Below are 24,529 nucleotides of genomic sequence, written 5' to 3' on the forward strand. Positions count from 1 at the left end.
GAAAGCGGTCTCGCATCGGAGGCACTGAAATGTGCGCTGACCACAGTAGTCATAGATGCAGACAAAATGTCAGGAGTGATTCTGGCCGTGGTAACCTTGGACAATACATTGTTATGCTTTTCTACAGGTGAGCAGATCTGTACGTCCTGTATATCATAAACTAGAATTGATAGGGAGAAACAAGTGCCATTGTCGGAATCGGAGATCTGAATTTACTCGGAAGTGGGCTCACGTCGGAGGTGCTGAAATGTGTGTTGACCACAGTAGTCATAGATGCAGGCAGAATGTCAGGAGTGATTCTGGCCGTGGTAGCCTTGGACAACACATTGTCATCATGGTTTTCCACGGGCGAGTTGATGCGTACGTCCTGTATCTCATAAACTAGAACTTATGAGGGAAACGAGTGCCATTGTCAGAATCGGAGATCCGAATTTACTCGAAGGCGGTGTCATGTCGGAGGCAGTGAAATGTGTGTCGACCACAGTAGTCCTAGATGTAGGCCGTGGTAGCCTTGGACAACACATTTTCGTCATGGTTTTCTACAGGCAAGCAGATGTGTATGTCATGTATCTCGTACACTAGAACTGATGGGGGAAACGAGTGCCGTTGTCGGAATCGGCGGTCCGAATATACCCGAAAGCACGATTTGCGCGGAGACCTGCTGCCTCCTTTGCCTCCTCCCAGGACGGGTGTGGATTCTGCTGCCCTCTCCGTGCCGTGAGCCCCGTCTTGGAGCTCCTTCCTTCCTCCCTTGTTGTTTCAGCTGGAGGAGCCTTGGCCAGCACGCATTGGGTCTCTCGCTGCGCAGGTGCTGTTTGCAGAGTATTTATATCATCTCGACCGACGCCGCCGACTATGGAGCTCTTCGAAAGCAAGTTTTGAAACCCTGGTGTGTCACTTGGGGTCGTGTTCTGTCCCCACCCCGTGTCTCCAGGCCCGTCGTGACCTCCAGCCCGGCTTTCTTTCCCTCTCTCTCCCCAGTGCTGCCCTTTCACCTGAAGAAGCCCGGGGTGATTTGTGCTGTTCTTGGCACCGCCTCGCTCCAACGCCAAGGTGCTGCGTGTGCTTCGCGGTGCCTGCCGAGTGAGTGAGCGCTGTTTGTGTTGGAGCCGCCGTGGAGGGAATTAGTTCAACTCCGCTGCTAATTGCTCCCGAAGTGCAGGGCTCGGAAACACACAGAGCTGCCCAACTTGCACGGGGAGGAGGCCAGGAGGCCGACTTGCTTCCTTGAACCTCGAGTCCTCCTTCGAGCCCAGTCGAGCTCAAAGGAGGACTCGAGGTTCAAGGAAGCAAGAAGGTCTCCTGGTCTCCTCCTTGGTGGAGGTCATCCACAAAGGAGACCAAAGCTGTCTCTGTTCCATAAGCAGGCCTGAAACCAGATTGAAATGGATCTAGAAAATCCCTTTCATCCAGAAATCCCTGAAGTTGGGAGGCCACCACATGCTCCAAGATCTTCCTCAGAAAGGGAAGGTTGGACACTGGCCGATAGTTGTCCATTATGGAAGGGTTCAGGGATGGAATTTTAAATATAGGTCTCACAGTTGCCTCTTTTAGGCATGCCTTGTTCCAAGGAGGCATTGACCACCACCTTCACCCACTCTGCCAGTCCTCTGGCTTGTTTGTTCAGCCTTGAAGGACAATGATCTAGAATACCAGAAAGAGCTTCCAAATGGTAAGGGACTTCTTGAGGACCAGTATGTAAAAATCGGAAGGACAAGGATCTAAAATACCACAGAGAGCTTCCGAATGGTCAGGGACTTCTTGAAGACCACTATGTAATAATCGGAAAGACAAGGATCTAAAATACCAGAGAGAGCTTCTGAATGGTTAGGGACTTCTTGAGGACCAGTATGTAATAATCGGAAAGACAAGGATCTAAAATACCAGAGAGAGCTTCCGAATGGTTAGGGACTTCTTGAGGACCAGTATGTAATAATTGGAAGGACAAGGATCTAAAATACCAGAGAGAGCTTCCAAATGGTCAGGGACTTCTCCTTGAGAACCAGTATGCAATAATTGGAAGGACAAGGATCTAGAATATCAGAGAGAGCTTCCGAATGGTCAGGGACTTCTCCTTGAGGACCAGTATGTAATAATCCTCAGGAAGGACAAGGATCTAGAATACCATTGAGAGCTTCCAAATGGTCAGGGACTTCTCCTTGAGGACCAGTATGTAATAATCCTCAGGAAGGACAAGGATCTGCCGTTGCAAATTCATGCCAAATGTTCAGGAGCTTCTCCTTGAAGACCAGTATGTAATAGCCCTCAGGAAGGACAAGGATCTAGAGTACACGTGGTAGCTCTCGCCTCTCCAAGAATCCTGTCCACATCTTCACGTTGCACAAATTGAAAGGTGTCCACCAACACTGGATAAGCAGGAGCCAGAATTACACCTGTTGGAACTTTATAAGTAACAGCGTCCAAGTCGGAACAGATCTGAGCAACGTTATCTGCAACATGCTGTGCAACCTGGAAAAACAAGGACATTCTGGAACGATTGTGTCCTCCCGGGAAGGCTACTCCTCGCTGGCCTCTTGTCTGTTGTCGCCCGTTGACGGTGATGCAACACCCTGGACCGTTGTTGGTAGGTTGCGCTCACAGGAACCCGAGGGATAATCTCGGAGCAGGAAATAAAGAAGACTTAGAGGAACAATGCGCAACTTGTCAGGGCGCCGCTGATTAAGATAGCTTTACATGCCGTTGAGCCGGGCGATTATAATGCCCCGTACGATTAAGGCGGCCCTCGCGTAAAATGATCCGAGGCCTCCTCCTCCGCCGGGTCTGTTCGAAAACTCCGGCAGGTGAAGAAGGGGAGACAAGGAACCCCATTCTTAGAGCAAAGCAATGCGCGGGACTTATCCAAGGATCAGAGGTGGGATTTGGAAGGCAATACGGGGCGTCGAAGAGAAGAAGGGAATTAGGCGCTCTCAATGGCCCCATTAATTGCGACACAAAGTCCACCATGGAATGGGTCGACGGCCACTTCCACAGGCCACTGTGACCACCACGAATGACGGACCTGGACCAAGCTTTGGATGCTTTAGTAGATCAGCGTAGTAAATCATGCTGGCCAGCGTAGATTCCTACAATGCAGTTGGAAAGGTCTTCAAGGGCCATCCAGTCCAACCTCCTTCTAGGCAGGAAGATAGAATGACAATAACAACAACAACAATAATAATCCTAGAGTTCCAGGAGACCCCAAAGGACATCCACTCCAATCTCCTTGTGCTAGTCAGGAAGATAGATTTACTATATTATTATTGAGTCCTAGAGATGGAAGAGTCTTCAAAGGCCATCCAGTCCAACCTCCTTCTGCTAGGCAGGAAGATAGAATGACAATAACAACAATAATTATTAGTATCCTAGAGATGAGGAGACCCCAGAGGACATCCAGTCCAACATCCTGCCAGGAAGGAAGATAGGAGTTATTATTATTATTATTATTATTATTATTATTATTATTATTATTATTATTATTATTGAGTCCTAGAGATGGAAGGGTCTTCAAGGGCCATCCAGTCCAACCTCCTTCTTCTAGGCAGGAAGATAGAATGACAATAACAACAATAATTATTAGTATCCTAGAGATGAGGAGACCCCAGAAGACATCCAGTCCAACCTCCTTCTGCCAGGCAGGAAGATAGAATGGCAATAACAACAATAATTATTAGTATCCTAGAGATGAGGAGACCCCAGAGGACATCCAGCCCAACCTCCTGCTAGGCAGGAAGATAGAATGACAATGACAACGACAACAACAAAATAATTCTAGAGTTCCAGGAGACCTCAAAGGACATCCATTCCAACCTTGTTCTACTAGGTAGGAAAATAAGAGTTACTATATTATTATTATTATTATTATTATTATTATTATTATTATTATTATTGGGTCCTAGAAATGGAAGGATCTTCAAGGGCCACCCAGTCCAACCTCCTCCTGCTAGGTTGGAAGATTGAACGAGAATAACAACAATAATTATTATCCTAGAGATGAGGAGACCCCAGAAGACATCCAGTCCAACCTCCTTCTGCTAGGCAGGAAGATAGAATGACAACGACAACGACAAAATAATTCTAGAGTTCCAGGAGACCTCAAAGGATATCCATTCCAACCTCCTTCTGCCAGGCAGGAAGATAGGAGTTACATCATCATTATTATTATTATTATTATTATTATTATTATTATTATTATTATTATTATTATTGGGTCCTAGAGATGGAAGGGTCTTCAAGGGCCACCCAGTCCAACCTCCATCTGCTAGGTAGGAAGATAGTATGACAATAACAACAACAAAATAAGTTCCAGGAGACCTCTAAGGACATCCACTCCAACCTCATTCTACTAGCTAGGAAGATAGAGTTACTATACCATCATTATCATTAGAGAAGATCCTCCTTTAGGAACGGCCTTCCATTGAAAAAGCAGGCCTTGTTGGAGCTGCCTTGACTTGTCTCCAAGGCCGGCTAGCAGCAACCTTCAAGTGATGGATGGTGCTTTGCAGACCAAGGCTGAAACAACAACAGATTGCGAGGATAACAACATCACATTGAGGAGAAGGAATCCATCAAGGACTTCTTGATGGATTCCAATTACAAGGACCTAAACGTTGGAAGGACTTCTTGATGGATTCCAATTACGAGTAGAGAGATTCCACCTAAACGTTAGGAAGGACTACCTGATGGTAAAACCAGCAGAACCTGGTGGGACCTCATGTGGAGGTACCTAGATGTCTTTCCCATGGACTATTCTCAAGAAAGGTGTCCTCCATCCTATATCTCCATGCATTTCGTTCTCTCCAAATGTGTCTATTCCTCCCTGTTCGGAAAGCAGGGGGTGCTGGTGAGCTGCATGAGCATTGAAAAGAAGGATCAGAAGGGCTTTTTGGGGGAGTTTCCTCTTGTCTCCCTCACTTTGATTCCTCAAAAGGCCTTGTAAGTGAACCTCGTTCTGCAACAAACAAACCAAACCCCAGAACAGCACCCAAACTTAGGCCACCATCTACACTACCATGTAAGAATGCATTGTATGGGCAGGACATTATACGATCAGGACAGACTCATATCACACTACGTAACCAACAAAGGAATCACCCAAGGAGACATGTGTTTGTGGGCTTTAAATATTATAAAAAGAGAGAAACGTAGACCGAGGTCAACGGGGCTGAACCAATGGAGGAATAACCCAAGGAGATATGCATTTGCGGGCTTTAAATATTATAAAAAGAGAGAGGAACGTAGACCGAGGTCAATGGGGCCAAACCAATGGAGGGATAACCCAAGGAGATATGCATTTGGGGGCTTTAAATATTATAAAAAGAGAGAGGAACGTAGACCGAGGTCAACGGGGCCGAAAAAATGGAGGAATCACCCAAGGAGATATGCGTTTGGGGGCTTTAAATATTATAAAAAGAGAGAAACGTTGACCGAGGTCAACGGGGCCAAACCAATTGAGGAATAGCCCAAGGAGATATGCGTTTGGGGGCTTTAAATATTATAAAGAGAGAGAGGAACATAGACTGAGGTCAATGGGACCAAACCAATGGAGGAACCACCCAAAGAGCTTCGACAAAGAGAGTGAACAAGTCAACAAAGAAGACATGGGCCTCACCAACGGAGGAATCGCCCAAGGAGCCACGTATTTGAGGGCTTTAAATATTGTTATTCCTTGTAAAAATAGAGAGGAACGTTGACCAAGGTCAACGGGACCAAACCAATGGAGGAACTACCAAAGAGCTTTGGCAAAGAGGGAACGGGTGGCTTTGGTGGTCAACAAAGTAGGCATGGGCCTCACCAACGGAGGAATCACCCAAGGAACCATGTGTTTGGGGGCTTTAAATATTGTTATTCCTTGTAAAAATAGAAAAGAACGTTGACCAAGGTCAACAGGACTGAACCAATGGAGGAACTACCCAAAGAGCTTCGGCAAAGAGAGGGAACGAGTCAAAAAAGTAGACATGGGCCTCACCAACGGAGGAATCACCCAAGGAACCGTGTATTTGGGGGCTTTAAATATTGTTATTCCTTGTAAAAATAGAGAGGAACGTTGACCAAGGTCAACAGGACCAAACCAATGGAGGAACTACCAAAGAGCTTCAGCAAAGAGAGGGAACGGGTGGCTTTGATGGTCAACAAAGTAGACATGGGTCTCACCAACGGAGGAATCACCCAAGGAACCATGTGTTTGGGGGCTTTAAATATTGTTATTCCTTGTAAAAATAGAGAGGAACGTTGACCAAGGTCAACGGGACCAAACCAATGGAGCAACCACCCAAGGATCTGTGTGTTTGGGGGCTTTAAATATCATTTTCCTTCATAAGGAGAAAGGAACGTAGGCCAACAGGGCCAAACCAACGAAGGAATCACCCAAAGAACTTTAAATATTGTTTCTCTTTATATAAAAAAAGATTAGAGTTCTGGTTCTCCACAAAAAAGAGAGAACTTCGGTGAAGAGATGGAAGAGATGGCTTCAACGATGGACAAAGTGGCCCGACGATCCCACCGACGGAGGAATCGCCCAGGGAGCCGTGCGTTCGGGGCTTTAAATATAGTTTGTAAAAAGAGAGAGTTCCGTGTCCGTCACGCGCATGCGTTTGTGTCACCGGCACGTGTGCATCTCCACCACCCGGTGGCACTGTTTGCACTTGACGAAGCAGCACCAGTGGAACTTGCAGCTGCAGCGCTCCACCAGCTCCACCTCGTCCGTGTGGAAGCCCCTCCCGCAGCACATCAGCTCGCAGCCGTCGATGGCCTTGGAGGTCTTGTTGCAGTGGCGCCCGCCGGTGCCCAGGACCCCGCTGCGGGCGTCGTGGTCGCAGAAGTCCGGGCTGGAGTCCAGGTAGACCAGGTCCTCGTCCGTGTGCGGCTTGAACTGGGAGTTCTTGGGCACCAGCACTTTGGCCGACGAGGAGCCGCCCCTCCTCTGCTGCTGCTGCTCCACCTCCGTGGCCCCATCGAACTTCTCCTTCAGCACGTTGCCCACTTTCCGGAAGGGAGGCATCGCTTTCCAGCAGGTCTTCACCTCGCAGGAGCCCGAGACGCCGTGGCACTTGCACTCCACTCGCATGTGGCTCAGGATGGCCTGCATGGAAGAGAGGCGGGAAGGTGAGTCACAGGATCATGGAACAGAATCAACCCCTTCTGCCTTTGGAAGGAACACGGAATCGGAAGGGACCCCAAGGGCCATCCTGTCCCACCTTGGAGAAGACCCCAAGGCTCATCCTGTCCAACCTTTGAGAATACTCCAAAAGCCATCCTATCCAACTTTAGAGAAGACTCCACAAGCCATCCTATCCAACTTTAGAAAAGACCCCAAGGCTCATCCTGTCCCACCTTGGAGAAGAACCCAAGGCTCATCCTGTCACACTTTGGAGAAGACCCCAAGGCTCATCCTGTCCAACCTTGGAGAAGACTCCAAAAGCCATCCTGTCCCACCTTGGAGAAGACTCCAAAAGCCACCCTGTCCCACCTTGGAGAAGACTCCAAGAGCCATCCTGTCACACTTTGGAGAAGACTCCAAGAGCCATCCTGTCCCACCTTGGAGAAGACCCCAAGGCTCATCCTGTCACACTTTGGAGAAGACCCCAAGGCTCATCCTGTCCTACCTTGAGAAGACCCCAAGGGTCATTCTGTCCAACCTCAGAGAGGACCCCAAGGGCCAATCTTATCCAACCTTGAAGAAGACCCCAAGGGCCATCCTGTCCAACCTTGAAGAAGACCCCAAGGGCCATCCTGTCTAGAGAAAACCCCAAGTCTCATCCTGTCCAATCTTGGAGAAGACCCCAAGGGCCATCATGTCCAACCCCTTCTGCCTTTGGAAGAAGCACCAAATTTAGAGGATCATAGAACTGGGAAGAGCTGTTAAAGATGTCACTAAGGATCTTTTTGGGAAACCCTACCTCTATAATACAGCATTCCTGGAACATATTATAGGACGGCTTACCTTCCTCCCGGCTTCATTGTTGTGAAGGTTCATGAGCGCCCGGCTGGAGGAGGCCCCTTTGCTCCTTTCCCGGACGTCGACGAAGGACTGCGAAAAGGCCACTCCGTAGGCAATGTTGTCGGAGCAGCCGGACCATTGGAAGCCTAGGAAACAGCCGGGAGTTTGTGTCGGTTCATCAGAAGCATCTTGTCGATGGCAACTTGCTCTAGGCAGGCTTTCCTTACCTTGCGGGCTGACGCCGTGCACCGTCCGGTCGCATCCACACTTGTCGAGCTCCCCGCTGCTGCAGGCCCTGGTCACGGCAAAGGCCACGCCGGCGGAGGAAATGGCGTACACAAAGGCCGCCTCCCGGGTCCCTGGCAGAGCGAGGAGGAGAGAGAGCTGAGCTTGGAGGCGGAATGGGCCCGTGAGTGAGTTCAAGGCACAGGTTGACTCTTATATGTAGAATCCTAGAGCTGGAAGAGGCCCCAAGGGCCATTCAGTCCTACCCTTAAGAGATAGATGGACAGATGGACAGATGGGTAGAGATTCCTAGAGTTGGAAGAGACCTTAAGGGTCATCCAGTCCAACTTATAAGACATAGATGGACAGATGGATGGATGGATAGAGATTCCTAGAGTTGGAAGAGACCTTAAGGGTCATCCAGTCCAACCTATAAGACATAGATAGATGACAGATGAATGGCAAGACAGATAGATAGATTCCTGGAGTTGGAAGAGACCCCAAAGTCCATCCCGTCCGACCTTAAAGAGACAGATAGATAATGATAGACAGAATTCTAGAGTTGGAAGAGACCCCAAGGATCGTCCAGTCCAACCCTTAAGAGATAGATAGATGGATAGACAGACACATAGACAGAGAGATAGCAAGATAAATAGACAGACAGACAGAATCCTAGTTGGAAGAGACCCCAAGGGTTGTCCAGTCCAACCCTTAAGACATAGATAGATGGACAGATAGACACATAAAGAGATAAATAGACAGACAGAATTCCAGAGTTGGGAGAAACCTCAAGGATCGTCTCCTAAGAAATAGCGATCTAGCTAGTATGATATAGATGGATAGCAAGTTAGATGATTCCTAGATTCCTAGAGCTGGAAGGAGACCTCCAGAGGCCATTCAGGCCGACCTTGTTCTGAAGGCAGGAAGGCACAACCCAATCCCACCCGACGGGTGGCCATCCAGCCCCTGCTTCAGGCAGAAGGACATTCCACCACACTCTCAAGCCAATCTGGGACATTTTGGATGCCGGCTCCACTGGGACACTCCTGGTGTTTGCTTTCCTACGGAGGGAGGGAGGGAGGGAGGGAGGAGAACGGCGGTGGCGATAGAGCTCTCCTGTGTCTATGTGTCGCGGATGTTTCCCCATTAACTCTCCTCGCAACACTCTGGCGGGTCAGAGAGAGTCACAGGGCCTTCTGTCTGGGAGAGATTTGGCACGAGGAGAAAGGCCAAGGAAAGTGAAGACAGGCTTGGACGTTAGGGACCTCGGGGATGTTCGGGGTTTGGCAGACAAGATGACCTCAAGGTTAATAGCAGGGTTGAGCTCTGTGGCTGGTATTTCTGGCATTTCCAGGGACAAACCGTAATAAGGCCCAAATGGGGACACTCTCTGGGCGGGCGGCAGTAGAGGACCTTTGCCTGGGTGTTGTTTTTCTTGGGCAGGAGCCGGAGGACGAAGCCGCATCCGGAGGAGGCCACAAAGCCAAGGACAGGACGATGGTGGCAAATAAGAAGGAGAGGAGCGTCCGAGCAGAAGCAGAGCTTCCACAGCCAGAAGCAGTCGGGCTTCGGATCTCAAAAGCAGAAGCAAAAGGAAAAGCAGAGCTTCCATATCCAGAAGGATAGGGTCAGGAACAGGGGCGAAAGCGAAAGCGAAAGCGAAAGCAGAGCAGGAGGAGCAGGAGCAGGAGGAAGAGCAGAAGCAAAAGTGAAAGTAGAGCTTCCATATCCAGAAGCAGTTGGCCTTTGGATCTCAAAAGCAGAAGCAAAAGGAAAAGCAGAGCTTCCATATCCAGAAGGAGTTGGGCTTTAGGGCAGGAACGGGAGTGAAAGTGAAAGCGAAAGTGAAAGCAAAAGTAGAGCTTTCATACTCAGAGGCAGTTAGCCTTTGGATCTTATTTGCAGAAGCAAAAGTAACAGCACAGCTTCCATACCCAGAGGGAGTTGGGCTTTAGGGCAGGGGCAGGAACAGGAGCGAAAGTGAAAGTGAAAGCAAAAGTAGAGCTTCCATATCTAGAAGCATTTGGACTTTTGGATCTCACTTGCAGAAGAAAAAAGCAAAAGTAAAATCAGAGCTTCCATATCCAGAAACAGTTGGGTTTTGGGGCAGGAGCAGAAGCAAAAGTGAAAGTGAAAGCAGAGCTTCCATATCCAGAAGCAGCCGGGCTTTGGATCTCAAAAGCAGAAGCAAAAGGAAAAGCAGAAATTCCATATTCTGAAGCAGTTGGGTTTTGGGGCAGGAGGAAGAGCAGGAGTGAAAGTGAAAGTGAAAGCAGAGCTTCCATATCCAGAAGCAGTTGGGCTTTGGGGCAGGAGGAAGAGCTGGAGCAAAAGTGAAAGCGAAAGCAGAGCTTCCATACTCAGAGGAAGTTGGCCTTTGGATCTTATTTGCAGAAGCACAAGGAAAACCAGAGCTTCCGTACCCAGAGGGAGTTGGGCTTTAGGGCAGGGGCAGGGACAAGAGCGAAAGTGAAAGCGAAAGCAAAAGCAGAGCTTCCATATCCAAAAGCAGTTGGGCTTTGGATCTCACTTGCAGAAGAAAAAGGGAAAGCAAAAGCAGAGATTCCATATCCAGAAGCAGTCAGGCTTTGGGGCAGGGGCAGGAGGAAGAGCAGGAGCAAAAGTGAAAGTGAAAGCAGAGCTTTCATATCCAAAAGCGGTTGGGATTTGGATCTCACTTGCAGAAGAAAAAAGCAAAAGTAAAATCAGAGCTTCCATATCCAGAAACAGCTGGGTTTGGGGTCAGGGGCAGGGGCAGGAGGAAGAGCAGGAGCAAAAGTGAAAGTGAAAGTGAAAGCAGCGCTTCCATATCCAAAAGCAGTCGGGCTTTGGATCTCGCAAGCAAAAGCAGAAGCAGAGCTTTTATATCCGGAAGTGAAAAGCGAAAGTGAAAGTGAAAGCAAAAGCTTTGGACCTCACATGCTGGGGGCAAGTTGTATTATTATTATTATTATTATTAGGTTATTATATTATCATATGATATTATTATAGTACATTATTATTATATTGTTTTTATATTACCATATTGTTATAATATATTTATAATTATAGTTTTATATAATAATTATATTATGATAGTATGATGTCCGGTAAGAACACTTTAGTATGTGTTAATTTAATGTCTACACTGTTTTATTTATGCAAGAAATTATTTGTATGAACTGCTGTTTTTAGTGTATTGTTTTGGGCATTGAATTTTTGCCAATCTATGTAAGCCGGCTCAAGTCCCCTTGGGTGAGAAAGGCGGGGTAAAAAAATGCTGTAAATATGTTATAATATTATTATTATTAAGACTGGGTGGGAGATCTGGGCAACTGATGGCAACCAACCTAGTTTGTATCTCAACCCTACGCAGGATGATTGGGGCAAGGCTGGGGCTGGGGAGAGACCAATCGTGCGGCCTGGAGAGACTCTTAACGAAACCAGGAGACGAATAGCCCAAGGAGAAGCCAGTACAAAGACCCTCACCTTGCGTGACCACCTTGCCGAAGACGGGCAGTCCGTCCAGCGTGGAGCAGTTCCACCGGCGGTTGCGGAACTGGAACTGGCACTCCTCGATGGCCAGCTGTGCCCCCCGCCGGACCGAGTCCATGACCTCCAGGTTCCTCTTGCACATCTGCACCTGCCGCTGGATCAGGCCCTTCAGCTTCTCACAGGTCTCCTCCTCCGAGATGCTCCCCACCGACGAAAGCTTGGCCAGGTACCTGCAGGAGAGGGGAAGGGCCAAAGAGGCTGGTTTAGTCTATGTGGTGATGGACAAACACCAAGATAGATTCCTTGAGTTGGAAGAGACCCCAAGGGTGGTCCAGTCCAACCCTTCAGAGATAGATAGATAGATAGATACATAACGTAAATAGATAGGTAGATACATAGATAGGTAGATGCATGATAGGTAGATACATAGGTAAATTCATAGGTAGATACATAGGGAGATACATAGGTAGATACATAGCTAGGTAGATACATAGGTAGATACATAGGGAGATACGTAGATAGATACGTAGGTAGATACATAGGTAGATACGTAGATAGGTAGATGCATAGGTAGATAGATAGATACATAGGTAGATACGTAGATAGGTAGATACGTAGGTAGGTAGATGCATAGGTAGATAGGTAGATAGATTGATAGATACATAGGTAGATACATAGGTAGATACGTAGATAGATACATAGGTAGATACGTAGATAGGTAGATGCATAGGTAGATAGATAGATACATAGGTAGATACGTAGATAGGTAGATACGTAGGTAGGTAGATGCATAGGTAGATAGGTAGATAGATTGATAGATACATAGGTAGATACATAGGTAGATACGTAGATAGATACATAGGTAGATACGTAGATAGATACATAGGTAGATACATAGGTAGATACGTAGGTAGGTAGATATATAGGTAGATACATAGGTAGATACGTAGATACGTAGTTGCATAGGTAGATAGGTAAATAGATTGATAGATACATAGGTAGATATGTAGATAGATATGTAGGTAGATATATAGGTAGATACATAGGTAGATACGTAGGTAGGTAGATGCATAGGTAGATAGGTAGATAGATTGATAGGTACATAGGTAGATGCATAGGTAGAAATGTAGATAGATACACAGATAGATACGTAGATTCATAGATACGTAGGTAGATACGTAGATTCATAGGTGAATACATAGATATGTAGATACGTAGATAGGTAGGAGATACATAGGTAGATACGTAGGTAGGTAGGCAGGCAGATAGGTAGATAGGTAGATGCGTAGTTAGAGACGTAGGTAGATAGGTAGGCAGATTCATAGGTAGACACATCGGTAGATACATAGATACATGTAGATCCATAGATCCCTAGCAAGAGATGGTCCTTGGGGTCTCTTCTGACCTCAGGTCCTACAATCCAAAGCCTGCCCTCCATTATTTCAGAGCTGTGTTTCCTCCACCCGACACGGCTTGGGTTGCATGCCTCCTGAAGCCTTCCCTGCTTCCTTCCTCTTTGGTGCGGAAGAGCTGACACGCACACGCTTGCACACGCATGCACTGGCCGGGCTCAACAGCCGCCCTTTGTCTGCCAGTGTACTCGCCGGAGCCAAAGCGTCCCGAAGCCGGCCAAGATCAGCAGCCCCGGGTCCGCCTTGGCAGAGGCCTCGTTGGCTCCGCAGGAGACAGAAGCCTTCTTTCCCGGATTCAAGGCGAAATCCTTTGGACTACAACTCCCATTGGCCCCAGTGCGGGAGTCGGAAAAGCACAACGGGATTCGGGGACTGAAGCGATACTCAAGGCATTGCTCGGATTCAAGGCAAAATCCTTTGGACTACAACTCCCATTGACCCCAGTGCGGGAGTCGGAAAAGCACAACGGGATTTGGGGACTGAAGCGATACTCAAGGCATTGCTCGGATTCAAGGCGAAATCCTTTGGACTACAACTCCCATTGACCCCAGTGCGGGAGTCGGAAAAGCACAACGGGATTTGGGGACTGAAGCGATACTCAAGGCATTGCTCGGATTCAAGGCAAAATCCTTTGGACTACAACTCCCATTGACCCCAGTGCGGGAGTCGGAAAAGCACAACGGGATTTGGGGACTGAAGCGATACTCAAGGCATTGCTCGGATTCAAGGCGAAATCCTTTGGACTACAACTCCCATTGACCCCAGTGCGGGAGTCGGAAAAGCACAACGGGATTTGGGGACTGAAGCGATACTCAAGGCATTGCTCGGATTCAAGGCGAAATCCTTTGGACTACAACTCCCATTGGCCCCAGTGCGGGAGTCGGAAAAGCACAACGGGATTTGGGGACTGAAGCGATACTCAAGGCATTGCTCGGATTCAAGGCGAAATCCTTTGGACTACAACTCCCATTGACCCCAGTGCAGGATTCGGAAAAGCACAACGGGATTTGGGGACTGAAGCGATACTCAAGGCATTGCTCGGATTCAAGGCGAAATCCTTTGGACTACAACTCCCATTGACCCCAGTGCAGGATTCGGAAAAGCACAACGGGATTTGGGGACTGAAGCGATACTCAAGGCATTGCTCGGATTCAAGGCGAAATCCTTTGGACTACAACTCCCATTGACCCCAGTGCGGGAGTCGGAAAAGCACAACGGGATTTGGGGACTGAAGCGATACTCAAGGCATTGCTCGGATTCAAGGCGAAATCCTTTGGACTACAACTCCCATTGACCCCAGTGCGGGAGTCGGAAAAGCACAACGGGATTTGGGGACTGAAGCGATACTCAAGGCATTGCTCGGATTCAAGGCGAAATCCTTTGGACTACAACTCCCATTGCCCCCAGTGCGGGAGTCGGAAAAGCACAACGGGATTTGGGGACTGAAGCGATACTCAAGGCATTGCTCGGATTCAAGGCGAAATCCTTTGGACTACAACTCCCATTGGCCCCAGTGCGGGAGTCGGAAAAGCACAACGGGATTTGGGGACTGAAGCGATACTCAAGGCATTGCTCGGATTCAAGGCGAAATCCTTTGGACTACAACTCCCATTGACCCCAGTGCGGGAGTCGGAAAAGCACAACGGGATTTGGGGACTGAAGCGATACTCAAGGCATTGCTCGGATTCAAGGCGAAATCCTTTGGACTACAACTCCCATTGCCCCCAGTGCGGGAGTCGGAAAAGCACAACGGGATTCGGGGACTGAAGCGATACTCAAGGCATTGCTCGGATTCAAGGCAAAATCCTTTGGACTACAACTCCCATTGGCCCCAGTGCGGGAGTCGGAAAAGCACAACGGGATTTGGGGACTGAAGCGATACTCAAGGCATTGCTCGGATTCAAGGCGAAATCCTTTGGACTACAACTCCCATTGGCCCCAGTGCGGGAGTCGGAAAAGCACAACGGGATTCGGGGACTGAAGCGATACTCAAGGCATTGCTCGGATTCAAGGCGAAATCCTTTGGACTACAACTCCCATTGGCCCCAGTGCGGGAGTCGGAAAAGCACGATTCAGGGACTGAATTGACATGCAAGACATTGCTCCGATACGAATCGAAACCTGCTTTGAGTCTCTTAGCAGAGGGAAAAGCGGCGTAAATACGGACATCGTTGCCATTGCACCCGGGCATTGCTCAGAGATTCTGCCTTCCTTTGGACTACAACTCCCATCACCACCCAGTGCGGGATTCGAGAACTAAATCGATACTCAAGGCATTGCTCGAAATCTGCTTTAAGTCTCTTAGCAGAGGGAAAAGCGGCGTAGATACGGACATCGTTGCCATTGCACCCGGGCATTGCTCAGAGATTCTGCCTTCCTTTGGACTACAACTCCCATTGACCCCAGTGCGGGAGTCGGAAAAGCACAACGGGATTCGGGGACTGAAGCGATACTCAAGGCATTGCTCGGATTCAAGGCGAAATCCTTTGGACTACAACTCCCATTGACCCCAGTGCAGGATTCGGAAAAGCACGATTCAGGGACTGAATTGACATGCAAGACATTGCTCCGATACGAATCGAAACCTGCTTTGAGTCTCTTAGCAGAGGGAAAAGCGGCGTAAATACGGACATCGTTGCCATTGCACCCGGGCATTGCTCAGAGATTCTGCCTTCCTTTGGACTACAACTCCCATCACCACCCAGTGCGGGATTCGGAAAGCATAGCGGGATTCGAGAACTAAATCGATACTCAAGGCATTGCTCGAAATCTGCTTTAAGTCTCTTAGCAGAGGGAAAAGCGGGTTAGATACGGACATCGTTGCCACTGCACCCGGGCAGGGCTCAGAGATTCTGCCTTCCTTTGGACTACAACTCCCATCGCCACCCAGTGCGGGATTTGGAAAAACACCATGGGATTTGGGGTCCGAAGTGATACGCTCGGATTTGAGTCGAAACCTGCTTTGAGCAGGGGTCCCCAAACTAAGGCCCGGGGGCCGGATGCGGCCCTCCAAGGTCATTGACCTGGCCCCCGCCCTCAGTTTTATAATATAATATTTTTATATCAGTTTTAATAATATAATATATTGTATATACATATAATATTGATAATAATCCTATGTTATACAATATAATACTAATAGTAATACCATATAATAATATTAATTATATGTTATATATTACATATTATATAATAGTATAGTGGTATAGTTCAATATAGTAATATATAATGCTAATATTGTGTTATGCTAATAATATAATACATTGTATGTACATACAGCTGCTCTGAGTCCCCATCGGGGTGAGAAGGGTGGGATATAAATGTAGTAAATAAATGCAGTAAATAAATAAATAATTTTAGACTTAGGCTCGGCCAGAGTCTGACATGACTTGAAGGCACACAACAACAACAACAACAACAACAACAATCCTAATTAACTTGACTATCTCATTGGCCAGTAGCAGGCCCACACTTTCCATTGAAATCCTAATAGGTTTATGTTGGTTAAAATTGTTTTCATTTTTAAATATTGTATTGTTCTTTCGTTGTTGTTGCACTACAAATAAGATATGTGCAGTATGCATAGGAATTTGTTTGTATTTTTTTTTTCAAATGATAATTTGGCCCCTCAACAGTCTGAAAGATTGTGGACCGGCCCTCTGCTGAAAAAGTTTGGGGACCCCTGGCTTTGAGTCTCTTAGCGGAGGGAAAAGCGGGCTAGATACGGACATCGTTGCCCGCCCAAGACATTGTAGTTCACCTGCATCCAGAATCCAGCTGAGGTCAGATCTGGACCAAACTTGGCCAACTGTGTAGACACACCTGGTTTGGGGGTGATGACCCTGGGAATCTGGGAGTTGTCGCTCACTGGACCCGACCTCAGTGATACGACCTCACACCCCAAAATAAACAAGGCCTTCTTCTAATCACGCGGGCAGATATAATAGAAGAGAAGAGAATGGAATGCCCTCTGAGCCGGCCGGCCGTGGTGGACCTTCAAAGCCCTGGAGATGTTTTCCCGATGATGGAAAGCTCCGAATTGCGGAGGAGGAGGAGGAGGAGGATCCGTCCCTTTCAAGCCCTTCCAAGGCTCCTGCCAATGATGAGCCTCCAGATAAGACAACAATCCGCTTGGTTTTATGCTCTTACAATGAAGATAAATGGGGTCCCTTCCCAGAAGGAAGCAGAGCCAAAGCAGATGTCCTTTGCTGGGGCTCCAGGAGGGAGGAGGACTATTATTATTATTATTATTATTATTATCAACACAACGACGTTGTATGGCACAGCAAACAAGATAGACATGCTGGATTTCGTTTCACAAAACCACAAGTCGAACACTTCCCAAGTGTCTAGGACTGTGTGATGTATTTTCGGATGATGCGTGCAGATCCCAGCAGGGTGGCCTTTTGCAGTTGGCAGATCGTAATTTTGTCAATGTCTATTGTTTCCAAATGCCGGCTGAGATCTTTTGGCACGGCACCCAGTGTGCCCATCACCACCGGGACCACCTGCACTGGTTTCTGCCAGAGTCTTTGCAGTTCAATCTTGAGGTCCTGAGAGCGGCTGAGTTTTTCTTGTTGTTTTTCACCTGGGATGGCGACATCAATGATCCAAACCTTTTTCTTTTCCACCACTGTGATGTCTGGTGTGTTGTGTTCCAGAACTTTGTCAGTCTGGACAAATAATAATAATAATAATAATAATAATAATAATAATAATAATGATAGGACTGGAAGGGGACCCCAAAGGCCATCTAGTCTGAACCCCTAATAATAATAATAATAATAATAATAATAATAATAATAATAATAATAATAAGGGGTTCAGACTAGATGGCCTTTGGGGTCCCCTTCCAGTCCTATCATTATTATTATTATTATTATTATTATTATTATTATTATTATTATTATTATTCAAAGAAGGGGAGCGGACTAGATGCCCTTTGGGGTCCCCTTCCAGTCCTATTACTATTATTATTATTATTATTACCATATTATTGCTATTATAATTATTCAAAGAAGGGGATCGGACTAGATGGCCTTTGGAGGTCCCCTTCCAGTCTTCTTCTTCTTCTTCTTCTTATTATTATTATTCAAAGAAGAGGATCGGACTAGATGGCCTTTAGGGTCCCCTTCCAGTTCTATTATTATTATTATTATTATTATTATTATTCTTCAAAGAAGGGGATTGGACTAGATGGCCTTTAGGGTCCCCTTCCAGTCCTATTATTATTATTATTATTCAAAGAAGGGGATCGGACTAGATCTTTCCCATTTGATTATTGATAGCTTATTGATATCTTTCCCATTTGAATACTGATTTCTTTCCCATTTGATTATTGATAGCTTATTGATGATTTCACCATTCAATTATTGATATCTTATTGACATCTTTCCCATTTGATTATCGATGTCTTCCCCATTTGATTATTGATAGCTTATGGATAACTTTCTCATTTGATTATTGATAGCGTATGGATAACTTCCCCATTTGATTATTGATATCTTTCCCATTTGATTATTGATAGCTTATTGATATCTTTCCCATTCGATTATTGATATCTTTTCCATTCGATTATTGATACCTTATTGATATCTTTCCCATTCGATTATTGATAGCTTATTGATTTCTTTCCCATTTGATTATTGATATCTTTTCCATTTGATTATTGATAGCTTATTGATATCTTTCCCATTCGATTATTGATAGCTTATTGATATCTTTCCCATTCGATTATTGATATCTTTCCCATTCGATTATTGATACCTTATTGATATCTTTCCCATTCGATTATTGATATCTTTTCCATTCGATTATTGATACTTTATTGATATCTTTCCCATTCGATTATTGATAGCTTATTGATTTCTTTCCCATACGATTATTGATATCTATTCCATTCGATTATTGATACCTTATTGATATCTTTCCCATTTGATTATTGATAGCTTATTGATGACCTCACCATACTATTATTGATACCGTATTGATGTCTTCTCCGTTTGATCATTGATAGCTTATTGATAAGTTTATCAAGAATCTAATGGGAAAGATATAATTAGTCAAGGGAAGAAAACATGTCTGGTTGTGCACACACCGAACATGCTTCCGAGTTTGCACATTCCCGTCTGCGGACGAGCATGTCCCGACAGGAAAGAACGAAGGAACGAAAGAAAGAAAGGAGGAGAGAAAGCCGACCCGAAACCACACTTTTGTGTTCTTCCAAAGCCACAAAATCCATGCCGAGTTCTACCTGTCGGGCTACTAAAAAATAATAATTCCCAGGGCGCATGCATGTGGTGCCCTGCGCACCTGGGCACCCGATCGCCGGGCATCGAGCCAAGCCGAGAGCGCTGCATGTGTGTCTCTGAATGCGCAAGGCAAGGCAATGCGGGGCGCACCCAAAAAATGCGACAGGACCAGGCACATTCCAGCCCCGAACCACGTCTCCCAACGTCTCGTTTTTTGGAAGCGTGGCGCTGGTATGTGCGGGAGGAATGCCGCCATGCGCCTCTCTCTCTGGTGACAGCGGAGGGTCCGTCCGGTTTGGCAACACTGGATTCACGGGTTCATTCATTCACGCTCAAGGGAGATGTGGGGTGTCTGCCTGGAGGCACCGTCATAATCTATATCTATATATATAAAAGGGTGGTGGCATCACGGCGACGCACAAAACTACAGGCCCCCCAACCTCGAAATTTGACAACACAACCCATCATTCACGGCTCTAGGTTGATACAACAAAAAGAAAAGAAAAATAAAGTCCTAATTAGAGGGAGAGGAATAATAGTTTTTATCCAATTGCTGCCAGTTTGAAGGCTAAGCTCCGCCCAGGGGACAGGCAGACTTAGGCCTCACTTAGGCCTCTTCCACAGATTATCAGATTTTAACTGGATTATATGGCAGTGTAGACTCAAGGCCCTTCCACATCTAGAATCTTATATTATCTGCTTTGAACTGGATTATCTTGACTCCACACTGCCATATAATCCACTTCAATGTGCATACTAAACATAAAGACAACCATACAACAGACATTCAATACCACCACTATCTCAACAATTTCTCACCAACACCACCAGACAATGCCACAGCAACGCATGGCCGGGCACAGCTAGTAATAATAATAATAATAATATATCCAATAATAATGATAATAATGTATCAATAATATAATAATGTATCAAATAATGATAAAGTGTCAATCATAATAATGTATCATAACAATGTATCAGATAATAATAGTAATGTATCAAATAGTAATACAGTATATATATAAAATAATAATCTGTATCTAATAATAATATATAAAATAATAACGATGTATCAAATAAAATGTATATAATAATAATGTATCAGTAATAATAATGTATCTAACAATAGTAATGTATCAAATAGCAATAATGTAATAATGTATGTGATAATAATAATGTGTCAAATAATAATGTATCAATAATAATAATCAAATAATAATAAAGTGTCAATCATAATAATGTATCAGATAATAATGTATATAATAATAATAATGTATGAAATAATAATGTATGAAATAATAAAGTGTCAGTCATAATGTATCAAATAATAACATGTCAATCATAATGTATCAGATAATAATGTATAAAATAGTAATAATACATGTAATAATAATAATGTATAAAATAGTAATAATAATGTATATAATAATAATGATGTATGAAATAATAATGTGAAATAATGTATCAATTGATAATAATAAGTAATAATAAAGTGTCAATCATAATGTATCAAATAATAATAGTGTCAGTCATAATCATGTATCATAATAATGTATCAGATAATAATGTATCAAATAGTAATAATAATTTATCAATAACAATAATGTATCAATAATATAATAATGTATCTAATAATAATAATCAAATAGTAATAATAATGTATCTAATAATAATAATAAGTGTCAATAATGTATCAAATAATAATAATGTATCAGATAATGATGTATCAAATAGTAATAATAATAATGCATCAAATAATAATAATTAAATAATAAAGTGTCAATCATAATAATGTATCAAAAATAATAATGTATCAGATAATGATGTATCAAAAGTAATAATATAATAATGTATCAAATAATAATGTATCAATAATACTGTATCAAATAATAACTATAACAATGTATCTAATAATAATAGTAATAATAATAATGCTTCCATCTCCCCGAGGGGACTTGCTGGTACAAACACATACATATATATTGCATATTACATATTACAGATGCACACAAAGTGCTGGGAATCATGAAAGAGACCTTGGATGGTGGGATGGATGGAGAGATAGAGAGCAGCCTGGTCCTTGAAGACCACGTCAAGGCCAAGGCCTTGGACAACTGGTTGTAAATATCTGGGGGAGAAAATATATATCAGGATAAATAAATAAAGTCTCAGGAAGGGTTGGCTTTGCTTCTTGGGACCCATGGGATGAAGGAAGTTGGAAGGGCCCTCAAAGTCCATCCAGTCTGACCCATAAGAGATAGGTAGATAGAATTCTAGAGTTGGAAGAGACCTCAAGACCCATAAGACATAGATAGGAAGATAGATAGACGAGGAGATGGGTCCATAGGTAGAATCCGATATTTGGAAGATGGCCCACAAAGGCCATCCAGTCCATCCTATAAGAGATGGAAAGATAGACAGGAAGATGGATGGCCATCCAAGCCTTCTAATCATCAGCAGCAGCATCATCACAGATGGCCATCCAAGCTCTTCTGATCATCATCATCATCATCACAGATGGCCATCCAAGCTCTGCTGATCATCATCATCATCGTTGTCGTCGTTGTCGTCGTCGTCGTCACCATCACAGATGGTCATGCAAGCTCTTCTAATCATCATCATCATCATCATCATCGAATCCTAGAGTTGGTAGAGGACCCCCAAGGGGTATCCAGTCCAACCTCTTTCTGCTATTAAGGTCAGGAACCATTTGATCCCTCCCAACAGATGGCCATTCAAGCTCTGCTAATCATCATCATCATCATCACAGAATCCTAGTGTTGGAAGGGGACCCCCAAAGGGCATCCGGTCCAACCTCCTTCTGCCTTCCTGCAGCTCAATGAAAGCACCCCCAACAGATGTCCCTCCATCAACAATTGCATTTGTTTTTTTATCTGACTCTATAAGGAGACTCACTTATGGACTTGGCTTCTCGATAGGCATTCAGTTGCATGGGTTGTCTACCTTCTCTGTAGACACTCAACGGCATGATCTATCTTTCTATCTTCTCCATAGACATTCAGTTGCCCGAGTTGTCTATCTATAGTTGTCTATCTATCTCTATAGAGAGGCCCTGTCTGTAGCTATCTCTCGACCTTCTCCATAATTATAACGAATAATAAACCTTTATTTATATACCGCTCCATAGACATATCTATCTCTCTACCTTCTCCATAGACATTCAGTTGCACCAGTTGTCTATCTATAGTTGTCTGTCTGTCTCTATGGAGACAGCCTGTCTATATTGATCTCTCTACTTTCTCCATAGACATTCAATTGCATGGGCTGTCTATCTATCTCTACAAAGAGACCCTGTCTCTATGTATCTCTCTACCATCTCCATAGACATTCAACTCCATGATCTATCTCTCGACCTTCTCGATATTCAGTTGCATGATCTATCTCAATATCTTCTTGATAGACATTCAACTCCATGATCTATCTCTCAACCTTCTTGATAGACATTCAGTTGCATGATCTATCTCAATATTTTCTTGATAGACATTCAATTGCATGATCTATCTCAATACCTTCTTGATAGACAGTTGCATGACCTATCTCTCTACCTTCTTGATAGACATTCAATTGCATTGTCATTCTCTACCTTCTCCATAGATGTTCAGTTGCTATCTCAATACTTCTTGATAGACATTCAGTTGTATTGTCATTCTCTCTACCTTCTCCATAGACGTTCAGTTGCTATCTCAATACCTTCTCCATATTCAACTCCATGATCTATCTCAATACCTTCTTGATAGACATTCAATTGCATTGTCATTCTCTCTACCTTCTCCATAGACGTTCAGTTGCTATCTCAATACCTTCTCGATAGACATTCAACTCCATGATCTATCTCTCAACCTTCTCCATGGACATTCAACTCCATGATCTATCTCAATACTTTCTCCATTGACATTCAGTTGCATGATCTATCTCTCAACCTTCTTGATAGACTCAATACCTTCTTGATAGACAGTCAGTTGCATGATCTATCTCTCAACCTTCTCTGTAGGCATTCAGTTGCATGATCTATCTCTCAACCCTCTCCATAGACATTCAACTCCCATGATCTATCTCTCTAACTTCTCCACAGACATTCAACTCCATGATCTATCTCTCAACCTTCTCGATAGACATTCAACTCCATGCTCTATCTCAACACCTTCTTGATAGACATTCAACTCCATAATCTATCTCTCAACCTTCTCCATAGACGTTCAGTTGCTATCTCAATACCTTCTCGATAGACATCCAGCTCCATGACCTATCTCAATACCTTCTCGATAGACATTCAACTCCATAATCTATCTCTCAACCTTCTCCATAGATGTTCAGTTGCTATCTCAATACCTTCTTGATAGACATTCAACTCCATGATCTATCTCTCAACCTTCAGCACCATGATCTATCTCTCAACCTTCTCTGTAGGCATTCAATTGCACGGGTTGTCTATCTCTGCCTATCCTTATGGAGAGAGCCTGCCTGGATCTCTCCCTAAACCTCCTCCCTGGGCACTCACTGAGTGGCATGGATTTCTATATATATATATATTGAGAGAGAGACTCACTCACAGCCAGTTGCTGGCGTTGGCGGAGAAGGCGGCGAGGATGAGGAGGAGGAGGGAGCGGAGGAGGTACCGGCAGGGGCTCATCCTGCCCCAGGAGACCCCCAGGAGGAGGAGGAGGAGGAGGATCAGGAGACCCAGGAGGAGCAGGAGCAGCAGCCTGTCAGCTGGGAAGGAGGGAATGAAGGAATGAAGGAGTGGAGGAGTGCGAGGGGGCCGGGCGGGGGGCGGGGCGGGGAGGGCAGGGGGAGGGGCCCGGCCAGCCCTCCCCTTCCTTGGGATTGTCACCGCTGACTCTCTCTTTGGGTTCTCATGCCCAGACTTTGCCCATGGGAGTTGTAGTTTCTGCACAGAACAACTCTCTGCACCCAGGGGAGCAGTTTGACATATCACTCGGCCTATCTTGAGTCTACTCTATTTCTTTAGGAGTTTCCATGGGAGTTGTAGTTTCTGCACAGAACACCTCTCTGGACCCAGGGGAGCAGTTTGACATATCACTCGGACTATCTTTAGTCTATTTCTTTGGGAGTTTCCATGGGAGTTGTAGTTTCTGCACAGAACAACTCTCTGCACCCAGGGGAGCAGTTTGACATATCACTCAGCCTATCTTGAGTCTACTCTATTTCTTTAAGAGTTTCCATGGGAGTTGTAGTTTCTGCACAGA

The 24,529-nt window shown here is 45.1% G+C and overlaps 1 protein-coding gene across 3 annotated transcripts; it reads right to left on the reverse strand.

The window, feature by feature from the left end:
• Positions 1-6,372: 6,372 nt before the first annotated feature.
• Positions 6,373-24,060, reverse strand: wnt4 (Wnt family member 4). 3 transcript variants are annotated; one of them, XM_062966075.1, is made up of 5 exons: positions 23,873-24,060; positions 11,630-11,865; positions 8,164-8,295; positions 7,940-8,082; positions 6,373-7,078 (listed from the first exon to the last, which is right to left on the reverse strand). In XM_062966075.1, exons 1-5 carry the CDS (start codon positions 23,950-23,952, stop codon positions 6,596-6,598), a joined length of 1,074 nt encoding a protein of 357 aa, XP_062822145.1. In that variant the 5' UTR covers positions 23,953-24,060; the 3' UTR covers positions 6,373-6,595. The 3 variants fall into 3 exon arrangements, with proteins under 3 accessions (XP_062822145.1, XP_062822144.1, XP_062822147.1); XM_062966074.1 differs by having other exon boundaries at positions 7,940-8,295; XM_062966077.1 differs by having other exon boundaries at positions 7,940-8,295; positions 23,869-23,997.
• Positions 24,061-24,529: the final 469 nt, after the last annotated feature.

Source organism: Anolis carolinensis, unplaced genomic scaffold (assembly GCF_035594765.1).
Source record: "Anolis carolinensis isolate JA03-04 unplaced genomic scaffold, rAnoCar3.1.pri scaffold_15, whole genome shotgun sequence".
Taxonomy (NCBI): Eukaryota; Metazoa; Chordata; class Lepidosauria; order Squamata; family Dactyloidae; genus Anolis; species Anolis carolinensis.

What these genes read in the sequence shown, in the direction of transcription:
- wnt4 (XM_062966074.1), bottom strand. Translation starts at nt 23,952, where the DNA reads ATGAGCCCCTGCCGGTACCTCCTCCGCTCCCTCCTCCTCCTCATCCTC. An exon ending in GCCAACGCCAGCAACTGGCT is followed by an intron (nt 11,866 to 23,872) that starts GTGAGTGAGTCT and finishes CCTCTCCTGCAG; the next exon opens with GTACCTGGCCAAGCTTTCGT. An exon ending in CGGCAAGGTGGTCACGCAAG is followed by an intron (nt 8,296 to 11,629) that starts GTGAGGGTCTTT and finishes TCGCTCTGCCAG; the next exon opens with GGACCCGGGAGGCGGCCTTT.